Source organism: Pezoporus wallicus, unplaced genomic scaffold (assembly GCF_028554395.1).
Source record: "Pezoporus wallicus isolate ANWC-B61680 ecotype Strahan unplaced genomic scaffold, APGP_CSIRO_Pwel_v1 scaffold_6362, whole genome shotgun sequence".
In the NCBI taxonomy this organism is placed as follows: domain Eukaryota; kingdom Metazoa; phylum Chordata; class Aves; order Psittaciformes; family Psittacidae; genus Pezoporus; species Pezoporus wallicus.
In genome coordinates, this window is record NW_026637663.1 from 9,599,736 (window position 1) to 9,621,074 (window position 21,339).

Consider the following 21,339-nt stretch of genomic DNA (forward strand, 5'->3'; position numbering starts at 1 on the left):
GAATAAAATTAAAAATCAATACCCCTTTCTATTTTCTGTTTTGTCACTAACTTGCTGACCAATCTTACACAGCTTACTAACGGCTATAGTTTCACAAATACTCAATAATTTTTATTTATCTTGTCTGTAAAAAATGAAATACAGGAACAGGGCTGATTTTCAGGGACACAAAACTGAAAACTTCAGTTTCGTATGAAAGTACTGGGAGTGCAGAGACCCAGCAACCTAAAACAAGGCTTCGGTTCCTCTGTAATTTACCCCCTAACTCCAGTCACAGTTACGACACATGAAGTTCCTGCCTACACAAGTTGGAAGTTTCAAAATTAGGTAAGAAATCCTGGACTGAACATCATAGTCATAGTATTCCCATCTGCAAAATAGGCAAAATGCCTACCCAGTGTCTTCCTGGGGGATTGCAAGAAGTCTCTGTTTGACCACTGTTAAATACTCCTGTCATTTTCAGTGTACCAGGGAATCTTTGGCCATTGTTCCTTTATGGAAAATGACAACTAAACTGTCAGGCTCTCCTGGGATGGGAACAGGGGTGGAGGAAAAGGAAACACAAGGAAAGCAGATGACCGATGGCGGGAGATGAACGTGGAAGCAAAATAGACTGGCCATTTGTTTCATCTACCACAATAATCAGTACAATGGCAACACCTGAACACAAGCAGCGTTGACTGCAAAGGCTTTGTAGCTCTTAGAATCATGTGCTTAGAATAGAAACAGTGGAGGAACTGAGAAGAACTTAATTATTTACTTCTTAAGCCCTGGTCACAACTTAGATGTCAAATTCCTTAACTGTGCTCTCAGACATAACAGCTAATGAAAGGTGTCCTTTAAATAAAAATGATCAAAGGATGAGACCAACAGTGAACGGTTGGATTCTTTAACTATTTCCGGCTGGTTTGGGCTTTTCTAAAAACTAACTAATTTGGCAGAGGAAGGAAAGGGGAAGAAAGAGGGTAACAGAAAGGGGAAAGGAAAGTCTTTTAGCAGCAGGACACCGTGTAACATCCCTCCCGGCCTCCACAACCACTCGCTGACTGACAGAGCACAGCGTTGCAGTCCCGCCCCGGCTTCTGTGGCTGTTGCTAGTGACCCACAGTGGGCCACACACGACGCCTGGGATTCGGACTGCCCAGCATGGACTACAACTCCCAGGGTGCTTTGCAAAGGAGCGTTGCTGGGGGAACGACTCCCGGGAAAGCTGACGCCGCAACTCTCGCGGGAGAACGGGCGGCCTCAGCAAGCACGTCTCTCGCGAGAACTGTGCGCGGCACTCGCGATGGCGGCGGCTTCGGGGCTGTTCGAGCTGGAAGTGTTGGTGGAGGCGGTGTGGGTGGTGGCGCCGCCGGGCCCCGTGGTGTGCCCGGCCGTAACGCTGCGCCTCTTGGACTTCCCCACCCTCCTGCTGCGGCCCGCCGCCTCCGCGCCACCCCTGCGGCCGGGGCGGGCCTTCCCCTTCGGCCGCGGCAAGCGCTGCCTCTTCCGCTGGTGCCGGGGCTCGCTCTGCGCCGCGCTCCGCCGCCGGCCGCTCCGCGTCTTGCTCCTGGCGCTGCCCGCCGGGCTCGGCCCGGGGCCCTCCCGCCTCCTCGGCAGCTGTGGTGTCTCCCTGGCCCCCGCCGCCGCCGAGGTGCTGCAGCGGCCCGGGGCGCCTGCTTCCTGCTGTCGCCGCGGGCGCTTCCCTTTGCGGGACGCTGCGGGCCGCCCCGTCGGGGAACTGGTACTGGGCTACCGGCTCAGCAGCCTGGAGGCCGGTGAGCAGCCGTCCCCGCCGAGCCCCGTTAGCCCCCGCGCTGCCACGCCGCCTGCCACCTCCCCTGAGCTGGGGAGCGAGGAAGAGGAGGGTGAGGAGCTGGTGGGCAACATCTTTTGCCCTCCCATGCTCTATTACAGCCATGAGCCTGCTGAGCCAGATCTGCCGCCAGCAGCAGCGGCTGCAGGGCAGTGGGAACGTGTCGAGGCCTGGGGACCACAGGAGAAAGGCAAGGACCAGAGCCCCCCACGTCCCAGTGCTGGACCCTCATTGCTGCACCCAGCCAGCCCTCCACAGCTCTGCAGTGTCCTGGGGCAGCTGCCGGTACTTAGTGCCTTGCTAGCAGAGCTGTCAGTGCTCACCCACAGTGCTGTGCCTGGTGCTGTGCATCCCCCACTTGCCTGGCTCTACCGGGCTCCAGGAAGCAATGCCATGGCCTCACAGGCTCCCAACCCCAGCCATTCCTCTGGCCTCAAGCCTGCAGAGGCACCTGTGGGGCCTGATGAGAGCACTGGAGCTGCCAACCCTCAACTCAGGCAAGGCCATCAAGAGGCCATCTCTGCAGCATCTTCTCAGGCTGGGAGAGGATCTATGAAAGCTGTACCCCAGGTAGAGATGGGCTCTGAAAGGAACTGCGGAACTAAGGAAAACAGACCTCCCAGAAAGAAATTGTTGTATGGGCTGACAAATACACTGAGGCTACGGCTGCAGAAAACCAACCCTGATAAACTGGTAATTCATGAAAGGAGAGAGCAGTACAGAAAAAAGCAAATAGAGATGATGAAGGAGAGGAGCCCTTTATCCAAAAGAAAGCTGCTCAGAAGTGCTGGAGAACAGCATGTGATTTCTTACAGGTGTTGTAGCAAGGGAGACGGTTCAAAGCGGAATAATCAGTTCAATAAAGCTATTCAGACTTCATTAGAAAACAGTGCTCTCCCAGAGTCCGTTTCTGTGACACAAGATGTGTCCCCTGACCTGCAGAAACAAGCCACTGCAAGTCCACTGAAGAGTGATGAAATTGCAAGCAAGGAACATCCATGCAAAGTATCTACGGCCCCCTTACTGGAGGAAACTCTATTAAAATCTGCCAAGAAGGAAACACATGCAAAATCTGAACTCCCAGCAGCTTTCCCATCAGATGCTAATGCAAAGAAGAGTAATGGGGAGGGAATACACTTCATCCATCCTAAAACAATGGAGCATGATAATGTGTCTGTTATAAGTGATCATAAACCAGGCCCCAGCAGGAGTGCTGAAGACAGCTCTGAATTTATTTACTCAGATGACTTTGTTACTAGTCCTGAGAACACAGTTTACTCAGAAGATTTCACCAGTGCTGAGTATACAGACAGAGACTCAGAAGCTCTTGACAGTAATCCTGAACCTCTGTGGCTTGAAAGCCCAAAGCAAGGTTGCTCAGACACAGAGGTGGAATCCAGCAGGTCCAGAATTTCAAAGACAAGTCAAAGAGCTGAAAGTCCTTCAGAGCTTCTGCCGGTTCCTTCAGCTTTATCTCCAGTCCAGTCTTTGAAGAGAAACCGTGACTTAAAAATCAGCAGAACTAGCGGTGAATCTATTGATTCACTTAACCTTGTTTGAAGAGAGGCATTGTTGTTAGATGGAGAGCAGGAAGCCTGATAGATCAGTGTCACATTAAAAGGGGATTTTCCTTGAACCCCTTATATTTGATCAGCCTGTCAGTTTCCCAGGAGAGACGAGTACTAAGGTGGCAGGTTGCCTAGAGAACTGTGGTGGAGTAGATTCCGTGTATGCCAGCTGTCTCTGGAAGTAGCAACTGTATTTCACCCTAAAAAAGTTTCCTTACTACTACATCTTCTGTTAGGCCCCAGTTTTCTCTAATTTCTCCACTAAGTAATTTTCCCACAGTTGTCAAGGAAGAAGGGTGATGAGCATGTTAAACAAGTATCTACACTGAGAAGCAGAAAAGTTAGTTCTCATACTGATCTGAATATAGGAAAGGGGCAGACCTCTGCAGGAAAAAGCCAGTATCTCAAGTTAGCTCTTACTTGCTACTTAACATGTCTGATCTTGACCTTGGTGTCCTGGAAAATAGTATGTCAAAGAGGATGATTTTTTGGGGAAAGTATGTCTGCTTCACAGGCAAGAAAAAGAGAAGACAGATGAAGGATCAAATCTTGTCTCACTAAACAAAACCCTGGGTTTGAAATCTCAGCTTTTTGAGCAAGAATAGCTTATTTTTCCACATGCATTCCATCCATGGTTCTTTGTCAAAGTTTCAGGAAAGGTTATTAACTAGTACTCTAATTACAGTGTGGGCCCTTACCCACTGTGAGACTGATGTAAAACCAAGATGGTTTCTTGCAGTCCCCCAGGGGTCTGCGTCTAAGAGCTTTCTGTTGTTACTGCAGGTTGAGCAATCCCATAAACACAGAGTCTCATTTATGTCTTTGTTACATGCTTGACAGTCATGGCTAGTCACAGTCAAAAGTGTCACAAGTCCAAAATATTTACTAAAAGCTCCCTATTTCCTAATCCCCCATAGCCCTCAGAGATTTCATATATAACTGTATTTTCACAGAATTTACAGTAGTTTTCATTTTGGTTGCATTGACTCATTAACTCCTTGCTCCACACTATTGAGCAGTAAACTATAGTTACTTCAAATTGAAGTTTTCTGGTGGTGGTAGTTACACTTCTAACTTTACTACAATGAAATTAAAATATAGAAAGTAATTACCTGAGTTTATTATAGATCCTCACTAAACAAAGCTATCTGACTTACTTTTGACTTGTTACTTTAGCAACTGGTCTTTGTTTTAAGTCGCTACAATATTCTAGAGATAAGGTAGATGGCTATTCCATAAACCCCCATAGTTTTGTTGCTTAAGATAAGGGTGATTAAATAAGAAAATAAAATTGAACTTAATGTTTTCACCATCAGTCCCAAACTGAGAAATAAACTCTTTGATATACACATTAATTCTCAGAATTTATGACCTAAGCCAAGTTTTCTATGACTGTCTTTTAAACAGTTATTTCAGCGTGCTGTTTAGTAAAATAAATTTAGATAGCCAATATAACTGTATAACTGATGGTGCGATGGGAAGAGCAGGATATCAAATACTGACAGTTTGGGTCACTTTACCTCTTCAACTGTAATGTTTTCCTGCTGTTAAGTAGTTCTGATCAGTCTCAGCCAGTGGCTAGGAACATTTTTAAGAAGTCCCAGCCAAGCACATTTCCTTCACTTCAGTTTTTATTCCTCAGCTCCTGGCACTCTGATTGTGTTTGTGATTTCTCTAATGAAAGTTCCTACCACCTATTTTACAACCTGTAATCCCTTCATCGTTGTGGAAGTTACTTTCAGTTTTCTGAAATTACATCCAGCCTTGGTAACTGTGCAATTGATTTTTTTCATTGAGTTACTCATGCTCTTGGTACCTTCATTTTCTAGGTCCCAGTATTTTATGATGCCTGCTGTTGTAATCATTCCTTTTCTCTTTGTGTAAGTGCTATTTAGAGTTAAATGCTAGTCATTATTTGAAAATCTGTGAGCTTTTGCTTCCCTTTTCTCGGCATTTGTCACCAGCATCTACTTTACTGCTTGCTCAGCTTTGTTTGTCTAGAAAGAAGTCAAATTATTGACTCTTACATTCCCATCCTTAAAAGGTTTTGTCGACTTCTACGTGCAAGATTTTCACCAGCTCCTGTGAAATGGCACAGTGCTCATTTAGAGCTGCAGAATGACAATCCAGGACTGTGAACATTTGCTTGTGGTTATCAGACAGCAGGCTTCTCTGCCTCTCTCAAATGTTGCTGTTAATCCCTTTTTAAAGTTTTGATTTCCAAACTAACCTTTCATTTAAGATGACTGAGGCCATGTCTGTGAGAACAGACACTGGCTTTATTTTAATGTGCATTTAGAGGTAATAGCAGTCACATCTGCTATAGCTAATGTTTGCTACCAGCTAGCTGCTTGCGTTTTCTATCCTTCCTTTTAGTCAGTACACTGTTTGATTTTAATTTCAGTTTTGTTCACATTCAGATTCTTCCCTCATCTTAAATTCCTTGTATGTATGCAGCTCCGTTATGTTGAAGTCACCCAGATGAGCTGCAGCCACTGCCTCTTTCGTGTTTAGCATTGACTTACCGGTATTAAACTGGTTTTGTTTTGGCTTTTATGATTTCATTTGACTGTTTTTTATGTGACAACTGTAATGTAAACCTCACCTAACTTTAAGGAATTGCTTGCATTTTCCCAGAAGGGTAGTCAGTGTTCTCTATTGGTTTCTAGAGGATGAATTTGAATGTCTTATGCTGGAGAAAACAGCATTAATCTTCAGTTCTGCAGAGACCTCTGCAAGTGATTCACTTACCAATTGTTTAAAATAACATGGCTTGCTAGAGGAAACGTTCAAATAACATTGGAGATACATGTTACTCCTAACTAAATTAGCATTTAAAGATTGATTGAGGTATAGTTAATTAAAAATTAAAAAACCCAACAAACCAAAACCACAAAACCTTAAATGTTAAGTAAAAAAAAAAATCTCCAGATGTATATTCTGTTTATTTATGTTTATTCTAATCTTAGACATTTTTTAAACATTTTTAATGATAGACTAGTAAATTTCCTTCATATGTAGCAGTATCTGAGCTAAATCAGCTAAGAATTTGGTTCTCTACATATCCATTAACAGAAAATAGCAGGTTTTCAAAAGGAACTAAAGGTATTTACATGGTCAGATCCCCTGAAATTCCACCGGGATTAGTCACTTACAAAAGGTTGCAGAGTGGAAACCAGTGCAGAACACTCTAACAGTATTATCTCTTGGAATGCAAAAATGTTTTTTGAAGAAGATAAGTTATGCTTCAACAAATATTTTTAGGGCCATTTGGAAAATTTAGTGGTATCATGATTGAAAGAAACTCCCTTGGTGTCAAGGAAATTCCAGCTCTTTTGTCTTTAACTGTTGGCAGATTGAGTATTTTTCCTGTTTCATGCTTATGTACTAAGAATACATAACCTTTGATTCTCCCCTAAATTTCAGTGCCACCACACAGTAGTGTCTGGTATTCCTCACAGTATCTCCAGAACCTTCCCCCAAAATCCCTGTTCCCCTTGATGCCTTGTCTATTCCAGCTTCTCCTCCTGACATATTTCATGCAATGTCTAGAACTCAGCTTGCTCTGCTTATCATCAAAAAAGTCTCCAAACACTTCTCAGATACCTTCACTGGCTTGTTCTTGTCTTTGACATCAGACTGAAGCTCTGCTAATTGTCTGCTGGGTTCTGCATAGTTTATTCCCTTCCTACTTCCATGCACCTTCATTTCCTGCTCTGTGCCCATTGGTATGTAACTATTCTCAAAAAAAAAAAACCCTCACTAAAAAATCTGAGAATTGCTGTACATCTGTGTTTCCTTCTTTCATCTCAGTTCTGCTCTTTCTGCCTGTGGGTAGTTGCAGTGCTTTGAGTAACTGTCCACAGGAACATGCCAGACATAAGACAGAAACTTCCAGATCACGGACTTTGAAGTCCTTAACATTTTGTCTTCTTACTCCTGACTGCTGGTATCAATGCTAGGATACATGATAATGCTGATCAAAATTTAAAAGCATAGGTACTGAAGGAAACTTCAAGAAAAAAGGTCAAACCTTCCTAACCTAGAACACGAAATAAGGGAAGCTCTGTTACACCACACGATGCAGTTTTAATTTTCTTATCCATAACTCTGATAAGACTCAGCAACAGAATTACTGTATGTAAGAAAATCTGGTTTATAATTCATAGCCATAATTCATAGCCATTACTGTACTCTTCTGAAACAACAGTTAACAACCTTTTGATTGTTGCAGGTCTCTCATCTCCCACTGCTCCTGTAATGCTACTTTACAGCCCTCTGAACATTGTGCAGTTTCATTTGTAAATGGAATAGATGCATAGGGTTTCTTCAAAATAAGCATCTAACCAGTTCAACAGGCAAGAACCTCAAAACAGCATATTTATGTACATTTCCTATATGCATATTTTTAATTATAAAATATTGGGAGCAGATTCACTGTTATCAAAACTTTCTATCAACACAAAATTTGGTTAATTTTCAATGAGAGCAGCAGATTCTCTGACCTACTGATTTCCATGACATTCATCCCTGTTAGCAATACCACTTTTTAATTGCATCCTTTTTCAAAATTTTTAGTTGATTAAATTTTGTCAAATTACACACATGCTCTGTGAATTTAGTTTGGGTTGCTACAGTTGAGGGCTGCATTGAGGAAAGCACTCATTGCAGTAGAGTCCTAACTGAAATTTGCTTTCTGTTTTTCTGAAGCTTTATAGCAGTACAGGAGTCAGTCAAAGAAACATCTGTTGCCTGCTCCTGGCATCACGTTTTATACGTTCAGAACATATGGAGAACATGGAGTCATGGGCAAACTTCTCTAAGTTTGGTGTCAAGTCAGGGGCTAAATTCCAGATCTTCCTCTGAAACTTTATTTGGTTTCTTCTGAGGTCTTAAACTGGACCTGAAATTTTGTTTCCTTAGCTTCTATGAGATTTCTAACAGACCAAAGGGAAGACCAAATTAATTTTCTAGAAAGAGCCCTGTCTTCTTAAACACACACCAAACCCTAGACACAGGAAAGCTATTCAAGGAATGTTTACAGGAACCATTTGAGAAATATTTCTAAGCACTTTCTCATTCCACTTAACATCCCAAATAATTTGAGAACAGCTTCCTTCACTCTATTTATTACTTCTGATCTCAATAGGAAGAACTGTGAAGATAAGCATTTTGTTTTGGTTTGAGTTTAGCAATAGTGTACATCCCAGCAGTCCTGCTTTTACTGGAGCCATCTCACACTGGCCTGCCAACAGTTCCGCAACTGGAGTAAATACCAAAGTTACGGATCACATGTACAGCATAAAGCATAGTAAAGCAGTACTGATGCAATACTAACAACAGGAGTTTGCTCTCTGCACTCCAGCTCAAAGAAAGTATGTCTTTCTGGAACAGCCCCAGCGGCCTTGCTTTTTGAGCTGCAGGACATCAAAATGAAGAACAGGAAGGAGGGAGCAAGTTTTAGGGATGAATCTCTCTTGGAGGAAGCCTAGTTTCATTTGCTGCTTCCCTGCCTAACTTAAGCATCTCAGATGGTCTCGCAATAACCTTCCTGGTTGCACAAGGAAGAGTTTGTCTTTTAAGACAATCTGGATAAAAATTACTTATATATCAGAAATGGCATCTTAGGTTGGACTCTTAAAATGAGTAATAGCCCATCCCTCCACAAAACACCACAACTTGCTGATCTTTTTCTTTTCAGTTTGGGAGTAGTTACGGACAAAGAGTTAAAACAAGCAGTACACATAGAAACACACACACCACGAAACACCTTTTGCCACCATAATTTAAGATAATTAATTGAGTGAAGCAAAAACAACGGAAGAAGGCAAGAGGGAAGCCCTGCCACTTGAAGTTTAGAAATTGCTGTAAAACCACCAGTGGTGTCAGGGATTACTTGTTCTCTCTTTTACTGTCATCTTCCAGACAGCTGTTGGGGAACATCACCAAGACTTTTAGGCACATCTGGAGGGTAAATGAAAAAATGTCTCTTGATGCAAATGAGCTGCTGAAATGTATCAGCTAGGAAACCTCCCATCACCAGTCCTGGAAGTGGTCAGGAAATCCTGCAGGGACCATATCACTTATTATTGCATTCTATTTTCCAAAAGCTATCTTTGTGGTTGTCTTCAGATCCTGTATCTAAGTAGGCAGCTGGTTCTGTCATTTGGTATCAAGTTTGTTTCTCCTGAGGAGACATGAATAGTTACGACCAATTCTGCATGAGAGCTCCCTCTTGCCATTTAGTCAGAGCAGGACAGATTCCTGCTGTTACAAGAATCCTCTGCAACCACTTTACCTCCTACTTCTTCATTATCCCACATGCAGTGACAGAACCAGCTATGAGGAAGAGGACAAGCTACCACTTCTTCATGTACATGACCAAAACGGAAAGGACCTACAAGGACACAGGCAGGCAGGGCAGCAGGGTCCAGCCCATGCCTACAACTTTAATGGGCTTCAGTGGTTGTCATAGAATCATAGAATGGTGTGGGTTAGAAGGAACCTTAAAGACCATCTAGTTCCAGCCCCCCCCCCCCCCCCCCCCCGGCACAGGTAGGCACACCTTCCACTAGACCAGGTTGCTGAAAGCCCCCTCCAACTCTTTCAGGGATGGAGAAGCCACAGCTTCTCTAGGCCTGTATTTTCTGCCATGGACAAGCCTGCCCTACTGGAGTGAGTGAGCTCACAACATGTTTTTTCTAAGGTTAGCACAGTGCGTGTATTATTTACTGGTCAAGAAGGTCCTGAGCAAGAGTTTGAGAAGTACAAAGTGTGGTGATGCACATCTACCTAGTATGTATTCTTTCTTGCCTTTCATAAACCTATGATGGCTGTCAGATTTTCTCCATTTATTTGTCCTTTAACATCTCATCTAACTTGCCAGTTTGGGTGTCCCATTCTGCATCCTGGAAGGCATTTGTCTCAGGATAAATGTTGCACATACTGATAAGACGAAACAGTTTGTCTTAAATTACCTCCCCGATTGGACCACATATTTTACAACCTCAGGAATCCTGATTTTCTAATAAGGACCCACTAGTTGATTGTGGTTAAAAACCTGTTAGGGTTTTACTGATGATTTAGAAAACAAATCAAAAAATCCCAACTTTAAGAGTTCCCTGTGGAAGTTTATTACTTTACAGTTTAATAAATACTGAAGTGTTTCTTTTAACCTAATTTAAACAATAAGATATGTATATTAAAATATTTACAAAGTACATGTAGCAATTGTCCCAGTAACATTAGCACAAATGTCTGTTGCAATCCAGCATAGAATATGTGGACATAACAATTAGGAACCATCTGGTGACCTGGCATTTGCTGGTACAGGAATGAAATTTCAATTAAGTTTTATTATCAGAAAGTGTAAGTGACAGGTCCCACTTGAAACCCCAGAGCCAGTAAAATGCCCAAATAAAGAGAAGGATGTCCCCCACTTAATGGGTTGGATCACACTGCTTGATTACATACTTTGTAAGTAATGTGCTCCTTTCCCATGGTCTTGGGCACAGATTGCTCATGCAGTTGGATTTTTAAGAACTGGCCATATGGCAGGTAAATTGGGAATCACACTGCAATTTACGGAGAACAGGGAAGTACAATGGATGAGTCAATAATTTCCCAAGGTTGACAAGCCAGGATTGCATCTTGTGCAAGATAAAAAGAAACTGAAAAAAAGTTTGTGCAAGGTAGCACTGCAGCTATCTGGGTTTACCTGGAGCCTTGAAACAAACTGCCAGAAAACTTCTGTCCTACCCCAGTGCTCACCTTACAGTTAGACAGTGATTCAGGTGGTGGTCTTCAAGGTCTGAGAAGAAAATCAGCCCATCAGCACTAGATGAACAAGTCCTAGATTCCCTGTCCTCTCTCAGCCACTGACAGCTGTTATTGCTATCATTGTTTTCTTTAATATTTGGTATATAGCACTAAGGGTCTGTCAAAAAAATAATCAGCCACCTCATCCAAAAATGCTTCATCTTTTCTTCAGTGGAGTTATAGTTCTAGTTCCATTAAAGAAATCAACGCTGCAGCTACTGACCCATGGAAGTTATTATAGATCTCAATTTTGTAGTCAAGAAACCAATCTGCAATAATATCACAGCGTCTGGAGAAGGCCTTTTCTGCATCAGCCAGTCTCCAGTTCTCTAAATCAGAATCAGAATTTACAAATAGGAAAATTAAATCCAGATTGTGACCTACTGCACTTTGAGTTCATTCAAGAGGAATTCCACAGACCCACACTGCTGAAGAGCATTACAACCTCAATCTCTGGAGAATTTCTCCAGTGCGCATTCACAAATACGTGGAAACACTTGACTTTGCAAAATTAACCATTAACCTTAAAGTACCCACCAGCTTAAGAAGGAAAGTAGAGGATTCCTTTATACATTCATTTTTAAGCTTCAGCAATTTTTTCGCAAAGGTGACTGCACAGACAGAAATAATTACCATCCACTACACAAACAAACCATTACAGCCTTTAGATTAAGCTTCATTGCACAAGTATAAGATTGGTTATTGTTTATATTTTTACTTTTGGGGCACTTTGTAACAAGTGATGTATTTTTCACTCATAAAATTATTTCTCACAAGGCCCTACACTGAGTAAGGCAGCAAGCCCTGTACAAGCAGAACCTGTCCTCAGTGTTGAAAAACCCCTAACAAAAATTGACTCTACTCCTAAATTCAAGCAAATATCAGCAGCATAATCCTGTTCTCAGAGTAAGCTCTGCTTGGAAACTAAATGGCCAAAACGCTCCCAAGGGCAGCAATTAGTATTTTAGCCAGTGGATCATTTGGGGAGACTCTTGTAAATTTAATGAATTCTCTAGTAGTGAATCCATCATAGTCACTAATATGCTGGCAACACTGCTACTGATAATGTTGCAAATACATTATAAGCCCTCCTTTATTGCCTTAAATTTTAATTTAATGAATTCTGCATGTGAATTCTTCTCAGATGATGATACTTTGTGCTAATGCAATCATTGATGGGCCGTTTGGGAGCATAACAAGGATGAGCTTGGTACATTTGGCAGGATGTCACTGGGAAGGCAAGGGGTTTCTCACCCAAACTTTTGTTCTTTATCTCTTACCTCCCTAATACTTGTGCCTGTAAACTAGAACATAATGAGGTCTACCCCTTCTGGGCTTCATTTTATGGATTAGAAAAAAGCACAGGGGAGTGGTCTGAGTGAATACTCAGGCTCCCTATGTATTCAGCCAGCTTTCAGACATGAATGTGGAAGTGCTGAATTCAGCAGTGACATTACAGAACTACAGACAATAGTGCTTGAAGGACTGAAGACTTCATCTAACCCATCTCCTTGCCCTTAGGCAAAAAAATCAACTTGTAACGGTATCAGTCCTGACAGATTTTTGTCTAGCTCATTTTTTTTAAAAACCCCAGTAAGACAGATGATGCATCTTCCCCAGGCAACATGTTTCAGGGCTTTATTATCCTGAACGTTAAAAGTTTTTCTCAGTGTCAAGCCTCCATGTCCCGTGATACGGAAGTCCACTCTTTCCCATCTTACACACTACAGACAAAGAGGACAGATTATTCCCCTGCCCTCTCTTTGTACTTAAGACTTGGGGTTTTTTACCTCTGGACTAAGCAAACAGTGGTCTTTCAGCCTTTCCTCACAGGCCACTGGCCATTCTTGTTGCTTTCTGATCACAGCTGTATGCATCTTCCTTGACATGCAGTACCCTTAGCTATACATGGTCACTCCAGTGGAAGCTTCCCTAGGACCTAACAGATTAGAAGAACTACCTCACACACCTTTCAGTCTCAACCTGTTTACCATGTGAGTACTGTGAGTGTAATACACATCCTTCCCCTTCCATCAATTAGCTGTTAATGAAGATACTGAGTATGTCCAGAGTCATAACAGACCCTTACAATGCCTCACTACTGCTTATGTCCATTTGGGCAGTGACCCATGGAGAGCTATGCACTGGGAACACAAAGCCACATACCGCATGAGAAATTTCACTTCCAAAGCATGTTCTCTAGCTTATCTGCAGGCATGTTAGAGCATCCTAATGTCAGGACTTGTGACATCTATTGATTCTCCCCTATCCAAACAGCCTGTTACATGGTTGTAGGAAAAAACAGATTAGTCTGATATAATTTGTTCTTGACATGCTGGATATTACTCATTTCCTTGTTAACTTCCAGGCACTTACAGAATGTTTATGTGATTGTTACAGCATTTTTCCTCTTGGATTTCAAAAGGAAAACAGTCAGGCAACATGCAGGTAATCAGTAGTAAGGACAGTCTGTCCAGGAAAACAAACAATGAATAAGGGAACACAACATATTTCAGTCTATAAGCCACCAAAACGCTAATAGATTAAAGTGCAGCTGAATAGGAGAAAAAAAGGCTTTAAAGTGAGACTAAAGAAATCCTTTATGTTCCTCACTCATCTTTACTCATTGTTAAGGTAGAACTACACAGAAACTTTGTAATGATAGCATTAAGCCATAACAGTATGCTCAGACTCATTCAACTCCCTTAATAACTTTGCCTTAAGAGGATAACTGAACTATTACAAAACTACACTAACAAGACAAGATGTTCTAAAGAGAAGTAGATATGAGTCATGAACAGAAGTTGTATTTCCACTAAGTAGAAATTGCATTTCTGTGTAGGTTGGAAACGACTTACAGTATAGAGTTCTCACCATCAGTGCTTAGGAAGAAGTTTCCTTCCAAGTGTAATCAGGAAGAGGATTACTGTCATCTACAAAGCATCAGGCACCAGATCTTGCTTGTGGCAGGAGAGCTCAGAAAGAAATTCAGATGCTTACAGGGACATAGTACTTGGGCTATGTCAAAAATGATAAAACTAAGCAGGGCCAGAGCACAGACCTATGCCCTGGTAAATGAGCAACCATGCTGTTTAAGAGGCTGCACCTCACCAGGTGGGCTTTAGTTGCACGGAGCCCTGTCCCACATGTGCAGGCTTGGTTTGGAGAACAGCATGGTCTGGGGACATAGAGCAGGTAAGACTGTCCCTGTCTAGAAGGAAAAGAATGTATTGATATTGAAATGATCACAACTCTGCCACTTGATGATGGGCTGAAAGATAGATTTTGGCCTGATGTATTTACTGTTATACATGTAGCCTTGAAGATCAGCCTGGAAACAGAAAAGGTTTCCCAGAGCTGTGTAAAGAGCCTTACAGAGAATCTGTAATAAGCTAAGAGCATGCCTCTACCCAGTCCCTCAGTGCCATATTGTTTGTGTTGTATCTTAGGCTTAACCTGGAAGCAGTTTGCCCTCTGCTAACCAACCACATCCAGAGGCCATGCTAGGCATCCAGTGGTTCATACGGAAAGCACAGGGAAAAGGACCTGAAACCCTGCAAGCCTTGCCCCATGGATCCTAGTGCGTGCCTGGGTAGAAAAGACCAGCTCCCTTTTTTTCCTACCCAAGAACTGCATATCCCTCTTTAGTTTATGGGAGATTCCAATCTGCAGTCCAGGAGAGATATGTATAAGCTCCTTTTCCCTAAGGAAAGGCGTAATGTTGAAGTGGTCTTTTTTTCCCAAATGACAGGACCCCTCCAAATCCCAGCACTTATGATAGTCTTGAATTTAATTGGAAAAGCAGAGATACTGCAGGTCTTCAAGTAAACTCCAAGAATAAAGCAGAAAGTGAAGCCAAAATGTGCTTTCATGCCTCCATATCCTACTACATCCAATCTTTACTTCCTTTTTGGACCTGAGATCTCCAGAACTTCACTCAAGCCAGGAAACCAATCATGGCTTTAAACTTCCCTCCCTATTTCCTTCCACTAGTGCATCCCTTGATTACATTTCACCTTCCTACCAACATTTAAGCATTCTCTTTTCAACTTTGCACAAGCTCTTTCTGAATTTTCACAGCTGGACTTGGATTATATTTCCCCCGAATAAAAAGCTGCATCATCCTTTCCTCCTTTAATTTTTAATACTGTTTGGATTTAAGGCTGCACTGAGTCACACACTTCATGCAAAAGACAGACACTTTGCAAAACTTGTGAGTTTTCCATTCATTCATTTTCACAATTCAGTCAGCACTTTCATACCTACAAAATCTTTTTTAAAGAAAACATATTTTCAGTTTATTGTTATCTGACGAGTACTGTGTATTGAGCACCAGTATGAATAAAGCTGAGTGACAGACAACTTGATCAAAGGAGTCCTGGTTTTGTCTGAGATAGAGTTAATTTTCTTCCTAGTGGAAGAAAACGTGGTTAAACCAAGACAAAAGGCGAAAGTTCAGTCTCACATCTCGGCAAACACTGGTGGAATCTATAACATCTAGAAGAAGACTCTCTGGAGAGTCTTAGGAGAGAGTTATTTCAAGAAATGTTTTCTTAAATAATACCAAATTTAAACAGTAATATTGGTAAGAAAAGCATATGGCATATCACAGATGGACCAACATTTTCATTTCAGTAAAGGAAGACAGAAGCATAACTGGAGAAACAGCTTTAAAAGCTATGAACATTAAAAGCAGCAGCAGAATTTCTAAAGCCAGAAGACAGCTACAGCATGCTTCATTGCTTATGCATGACTCCAGCTTTAGTGTGCTTAATAAATCATTCTGAACCTCGTGTTCATACTGGGATTTTAAAACACCTATCAAACAGACAGTTCTTTAACTTCTGCATTTAGAATTAATTTAGGTTTAACTAACCAAAATGTATCCTTTAAATACACACTTAAACATGTAACTATCAGAGTAGGAACTGCTATTTTTAATTTGAAATTTATCCCACAACCATATCAGTCCATTCCTATTTCTCAAGGGAAGAAGACAGTACCATAAATGTACTTTGCATTTTCTGATGCAGTTTGATTTTGCTGTTCATGGATAATCATTAGATGTGATGCAAGAGCTTAATATGTTTTTTCTAACACTTTCCCTATAGAAAGCTATTTCACAGCTACTAGGGTAGCACAGAATACATTTATTGGTTAATGCTCTTTTTTTGCATGGTCCATGATATAATTCTAACTTTTGAACTCTAAACTTGGTTTCTGTTCTCAAAAGGATAAAGTACAATGAGCCAAGTCTGAAGTGGCTTTACTCAAGTCGTTTGGTATTTCAGTAACAATTGCTCTAAGCATGGATCTGGAGCATTTAATAGAGTTCCTGTTACATTATTCAGGCTTGAATCTATTATCAAAAGGTGAATTTGTAACTTGTAAACAAAAGAAAAAATTACTAAGTCAGATTTCCCAAGAGCTTGGACTGGAGGCTTCATGGCAGGAGCAAGAGCTTTGCCTTCTGTGTTACTGTCCCTTAGGCAAAAGAGATGGGTTGCGTGCTTTTACAGTGTGGAGATATGTTCATTTGATATTGACTTTTAGCTGGAACCTTTCAGATTTAACAAGATGCAACTATGAATTCCATGAGTAAATCGTTACTCAGAGCAAGCAGAAAGGGAGGGAGGTGCAGACAGATCTCAGTGTTACAGATTGGCAACAACAAGGAGAATCTGTTATCTTACTAAATACATTTAATAAGCATATTTTTTGAGTCAGCTATTCTTAGATTGATTTTCTTTGGATGCACCACATATAAAGGTGTTAGCCCTCAGAGCATAAAATTCAAGAGTAAGAAGCTTTAAATTATAGAAGAGATCTCCCTTCAACAGAGGGCAAACTGGAGAATTTATCACAGAGCCAGGGCACAATAAATCCTGTCTTTCAAAGATAAGCTGAAAAGATCTTTCCATTGTGAACAAAGCACTTAGTTGAATTATGATATGCTAAGTTTTAAAAGCTGTTTTATCTATGACTTTACAGAATGTCTGTACTGGGTATAACTAAAGGTCCAGTAAAAATTATGGGAAGGGCAAATGTACAGTAGCCCTTCCTTACTGAACTCACAGCTTTTGCTGGATGCACTGTCCCAGTGACGCATCCTTGACAACATGCTGATGATCCCCACAGTGCTAAAGTAATCACTGCAGTCAGCTGCATCCCAGACACCCTTGTTCTCTATCCTTTTATCCTGTGGGAAAGCACACATGGGGCTCTCTCAGATCATTCTGACTTCCATTATTTTCCAAGGGCTTGTGGTGGAAACGTCTCTTCTTCAAGAGGAGAGATGGAGAAAGCAAAGGGTCATTCATGACACGCACCTTAGTTACAATTTCAGAAAAGATATCAGAACAGGCTAACTTGATTTGTAACACTGGAGATGCTTTTAGGCTGACCCGATGGTCAAGACCTCCCAGATCAACTAAGAATGATTATAAATTTAACTTAGGTTATTTTTATATGATAGCTACTGTTCTCAGCAGCCTACACATATGGTTAATCAGTCTTTATTTCCAGTGCCACTGCAGTGAACTTTGGAGCTTGAGAACACCATACAGATGAATACCAGATGAACATAAAGATAGGTTGGGGGCCTATAAGTAGCATCTCTTTCTGCACACTTGGCTGATCAAGGATGGCACCCTGTCTCTGAGGTGCCAAAAGCATTGGGCACAGTTAGTGTTATTTTTCTAAAAGACTGATTTTCTTGGTCCCTACACTGGCATTGCCAATGTTGTAAAGGCAAAAAGGAGCGCTGCTTCTCCACAAGCTGCAATGAAAAAGCACATGAAGAGCTGGAGTTACTGACAGTGTGCTGGAAGAACTCTGGTTTTAAAATGGCTGCTGGTGACAGGAAGGCCTCCTGTTCCACAATGCCCCAACCTGCTGGGAAGTTATGAAAGACTGTGAAATGTTACAATACTAACTGAAGGGCAAAACTAGGCCTTTAAAATATCTTCACTTTTCTCTGTTGTTTAGCACTGGTTCTACAAATAGGCAGAATATATAATTTTACCAGGCTCTTCTAGCCTCCTGTACTCCCTCAGGCATAGAAAGGAGGACATTTGTTTTTCTCTTACATAACTCTGAGTTCAGAAACAATACAGTTTATTCACCAGTGTCAAGTTTTGAGCTTTTTCGTCTTCACAATACATTTTCAAATAATAAATATTCATTTACTGACCCAGAAAATCTGACTTTTTGCAGGCTTTCTCACTCATGGCAATAAAACTAAATACTGCATTTTCATCTGGGTATTCTCCACCTGCCAATATCCATCCTCCTTTAAAAATGCTACTGGTAAAAATACTTACAATACAAAAGTAGTCCCCAGAATAATCCAAACCCTTGTGTAACCTGCAACAAACCAAGGGAAAGGAATTAGACCACAAGGAACAAGAACAGGGTGATGGGAAAACCTTTCTCTGGGCAAATGCTCCAAGTTGTTACTGAGGCTCAAGGGTTTCACACTTACTCATAAATTATATGCAGTCATCCAGGTAAGCAGAGTAGACAGAAACCAGACACTTTAATAACTTCCTTTCAAACCCAACCCTGCCAAACAGCAGGGAGAGATCAGCTCTAGCATAACTTTTTAAGTCTCCTCCAGTTCCCTCAGTACATGTAAATAAACAGCCTAAGACCTAGAGAAACATCCACTAACCCTCCATGCCAGTGGCCCATCAGTCCACCTTCACTCTGAGCAGTGATTTCTTCCCTGGGCTTTGACTGTCACCAGAGGGACAAGCAAGGATATGGCTGTAGCTCAACACAGCCATGGAGAGCTAGAGACCAGCACAGCTGCAACATCACTAGAGAAGGGCCTGACAACCCAAAGGGATGAAGTAGGGCCATGGGCAGGGTGGTCCCAGGTAGGGCTTATCAGGGCCGTTAAGGCCTGTGGGTGCCTCCAGGCGATGACACTCTTCTAGATACCTTTATTCAGTACAACAGATCTTACCACCGCAGAGACAGCTCATGTCAAATTCAGAGCTAGATTTTGATGTAGGTCTTCCAAAGACCCACAGCCTTTCAAGATGAGATTGCCTAAGGGGTTTCAGGGCTATGTCCCAATCCACACAGCTCTCCCCAGCATGAGATGCCCTCAGGCATGTCATAGGGAGCAGCTGTGGATCCTTCTTCCTCATACAAAGCCACCTGTGGCTGCATTCACTCCTGGCCTTTCCTTGCCTGCTCTGGAGAACGGAGCCAGCACACAAATCCCCCTTCTCCCCCTTGTAGCTGGGGTTGGGGTCTAATGTGGCACACAAACCGCAGGCACTTGTAAAGGTACAACAGTGCTGACCCTTGTAATAACTGTCTACACATTAACTCCCTCTGTTTCATCACCACAGTATTTGGCATACTTCGTTAAGCACCTACTTTTCCCATAGCTTCCCACAAACCCAAGCAGGGGAACAACAATGACGGTAGCCATTTGCCATCTAATGGCATGGGGAGGGGTTCCTACAAATACAGTTTACCTAAATGCCATCTGCTCTCCCACGCAGTCAGGAATGTTTTTCTTGGGTAAGGAGTTATCCTGGATCTAGTTTATGTAACCCTCTGAGGCACATTAAGCCCAAAGCCTAATTGTTTTTGAGATGAAGATGTATTGTTCAGACAACGAGAGTCTAAAATTATATGTTCTGAAATGTAGTTGTGGATTATTACCAAAAAATAAAAAGGAGTTAAAAAAAAAACCCACTCCTCTTTTCTCCTGCCTTTGCCTCTGCCTGAACTCCCCGTTTGTTTGTGCTAGCTCTCTTGTTTATAGCCAATGTGGGTCTCACACTGTGTTATCCCAAGATGCAGTAATAATTTCAAAGCACTCTGTTCTTCCATGTATTCCTCAGCCTTGTTAGAAGAGCGCTATCAATCATGTAACAATCCCGTATGTCTCCAAACTGAAGAGGCTGTCACTCCCTCCAGAAGCATCTTCCCAAAGGCTTTTGGGTGAGCCTGCCCATTCTCATCATGCCTGCCTCTGCTGACCCTGGAATATGTACAGATTGTGCTGACTTTCTAAAAGAAATGACTGCAGGTGGCTAGCTCTTTGTTTATTCTGGCAAGGCTGAAAATAGCAACTGCTAACAAATATTTTGCCCTTCACAAGACTTCTCACAGAGATGCAGCTGTTATCTCATCTAGTAAAAGTGCCAGCCCTAAGGGGAAAACAGACACTTAATTAGGTTAAGATAAGCTTCTAAAAGGTGACTGTCTAAAATTAATACCCATAATGCTGTGTGATCCTTAAACTGAATCCTCACTCATGCAGTAGGGAACAATTATTTCAAGCTTTTTCCCCCATACTTGTCTCTCATGGGTTGATGGCTCCGTTTAATCATCAAAAGCAGCATGTAAGAAACAACAGTATGGTGCTGTTGAGGTGGACAGGCCCCCAGGACATAACCTTAAGCTTCTGGGGAATAGATAACCTTCTGGATTTCTGAATTTGCAAACCTCTCAAGGCAAAGTTAATCCACAGAGGGTCTACTGCAGGTTTTACAATGAGACCAATGTGCTATGTAGAACTTCGGGATTTTTGTCTGCACCCTGTGAAAATTCACACAACAAATGGTGGAACCTGAGAAACCTTTTCCCCAGTAAATTTTAGCACCCTAATATGAGAACTTGTAATTAGGGACTCATTAGTTAGTGCTAAATTTGCAAGGAACAAATTCAGGTCAGATTCAATTATTAATACACATTCCAAAATATATGGGGCTTTGGACAAATAGCCTCCGAAGTTAGATAAGGAATGTTATATTCAGAGCCTTTACCATCCATACCAAAAGGAAAAGTTGTTCAAGGACATTGCTATTTTCATAAAATAGCATTAAAATAGTACTAATACAGAACACAACTTGGTTTGGAAATTGAGCCATGTACGAGAGCTTCACCAAAGAACAGTCCACAGTGTCTATGGGAAAATCTCCAACAGAGAGGCTAAGCAAAAGGTCATATTGGAACATTTATAACAGCTTAGTCTGAAGGATCACAAAGCTCCAGGTACAATCCATTAATCCATTTTTGCAACACCCCATCATCCCTTTTTATAGATATTCAAGAGGAGAGACATAAATCATGGGCCTTCTGACTTCTGACTATGTCTGTTCTGAAGGCTTGGAAGCTTGCCTCAAAAGT

General features: G+C 41.9%; 1 protein-coding gene across 1 annotated transcript in view; it reads left to right on the plus strand.

The window, feature by feature from the left end:
• The first annotated feature begins 1,288 nt into the window (after window positions 1-1,288).
• MAP10 (microtubule associated protein 10) overlaps window positions 1,289-21,339 on the plus strand; it is a 34,004-nt gene continuing 13,953 nt past the window's right edge. Inside the window, exon 1 of the mRNA XM_057407048.1 lies at window positions 1,289-3,326. Within this exon, the coding sequence (XP_057263031.1) occupies window positions 1,289-3,326 (2,038 nt within the window). The remainder of the gene's footprint in view (window positions 3,327-21,339) is intronic.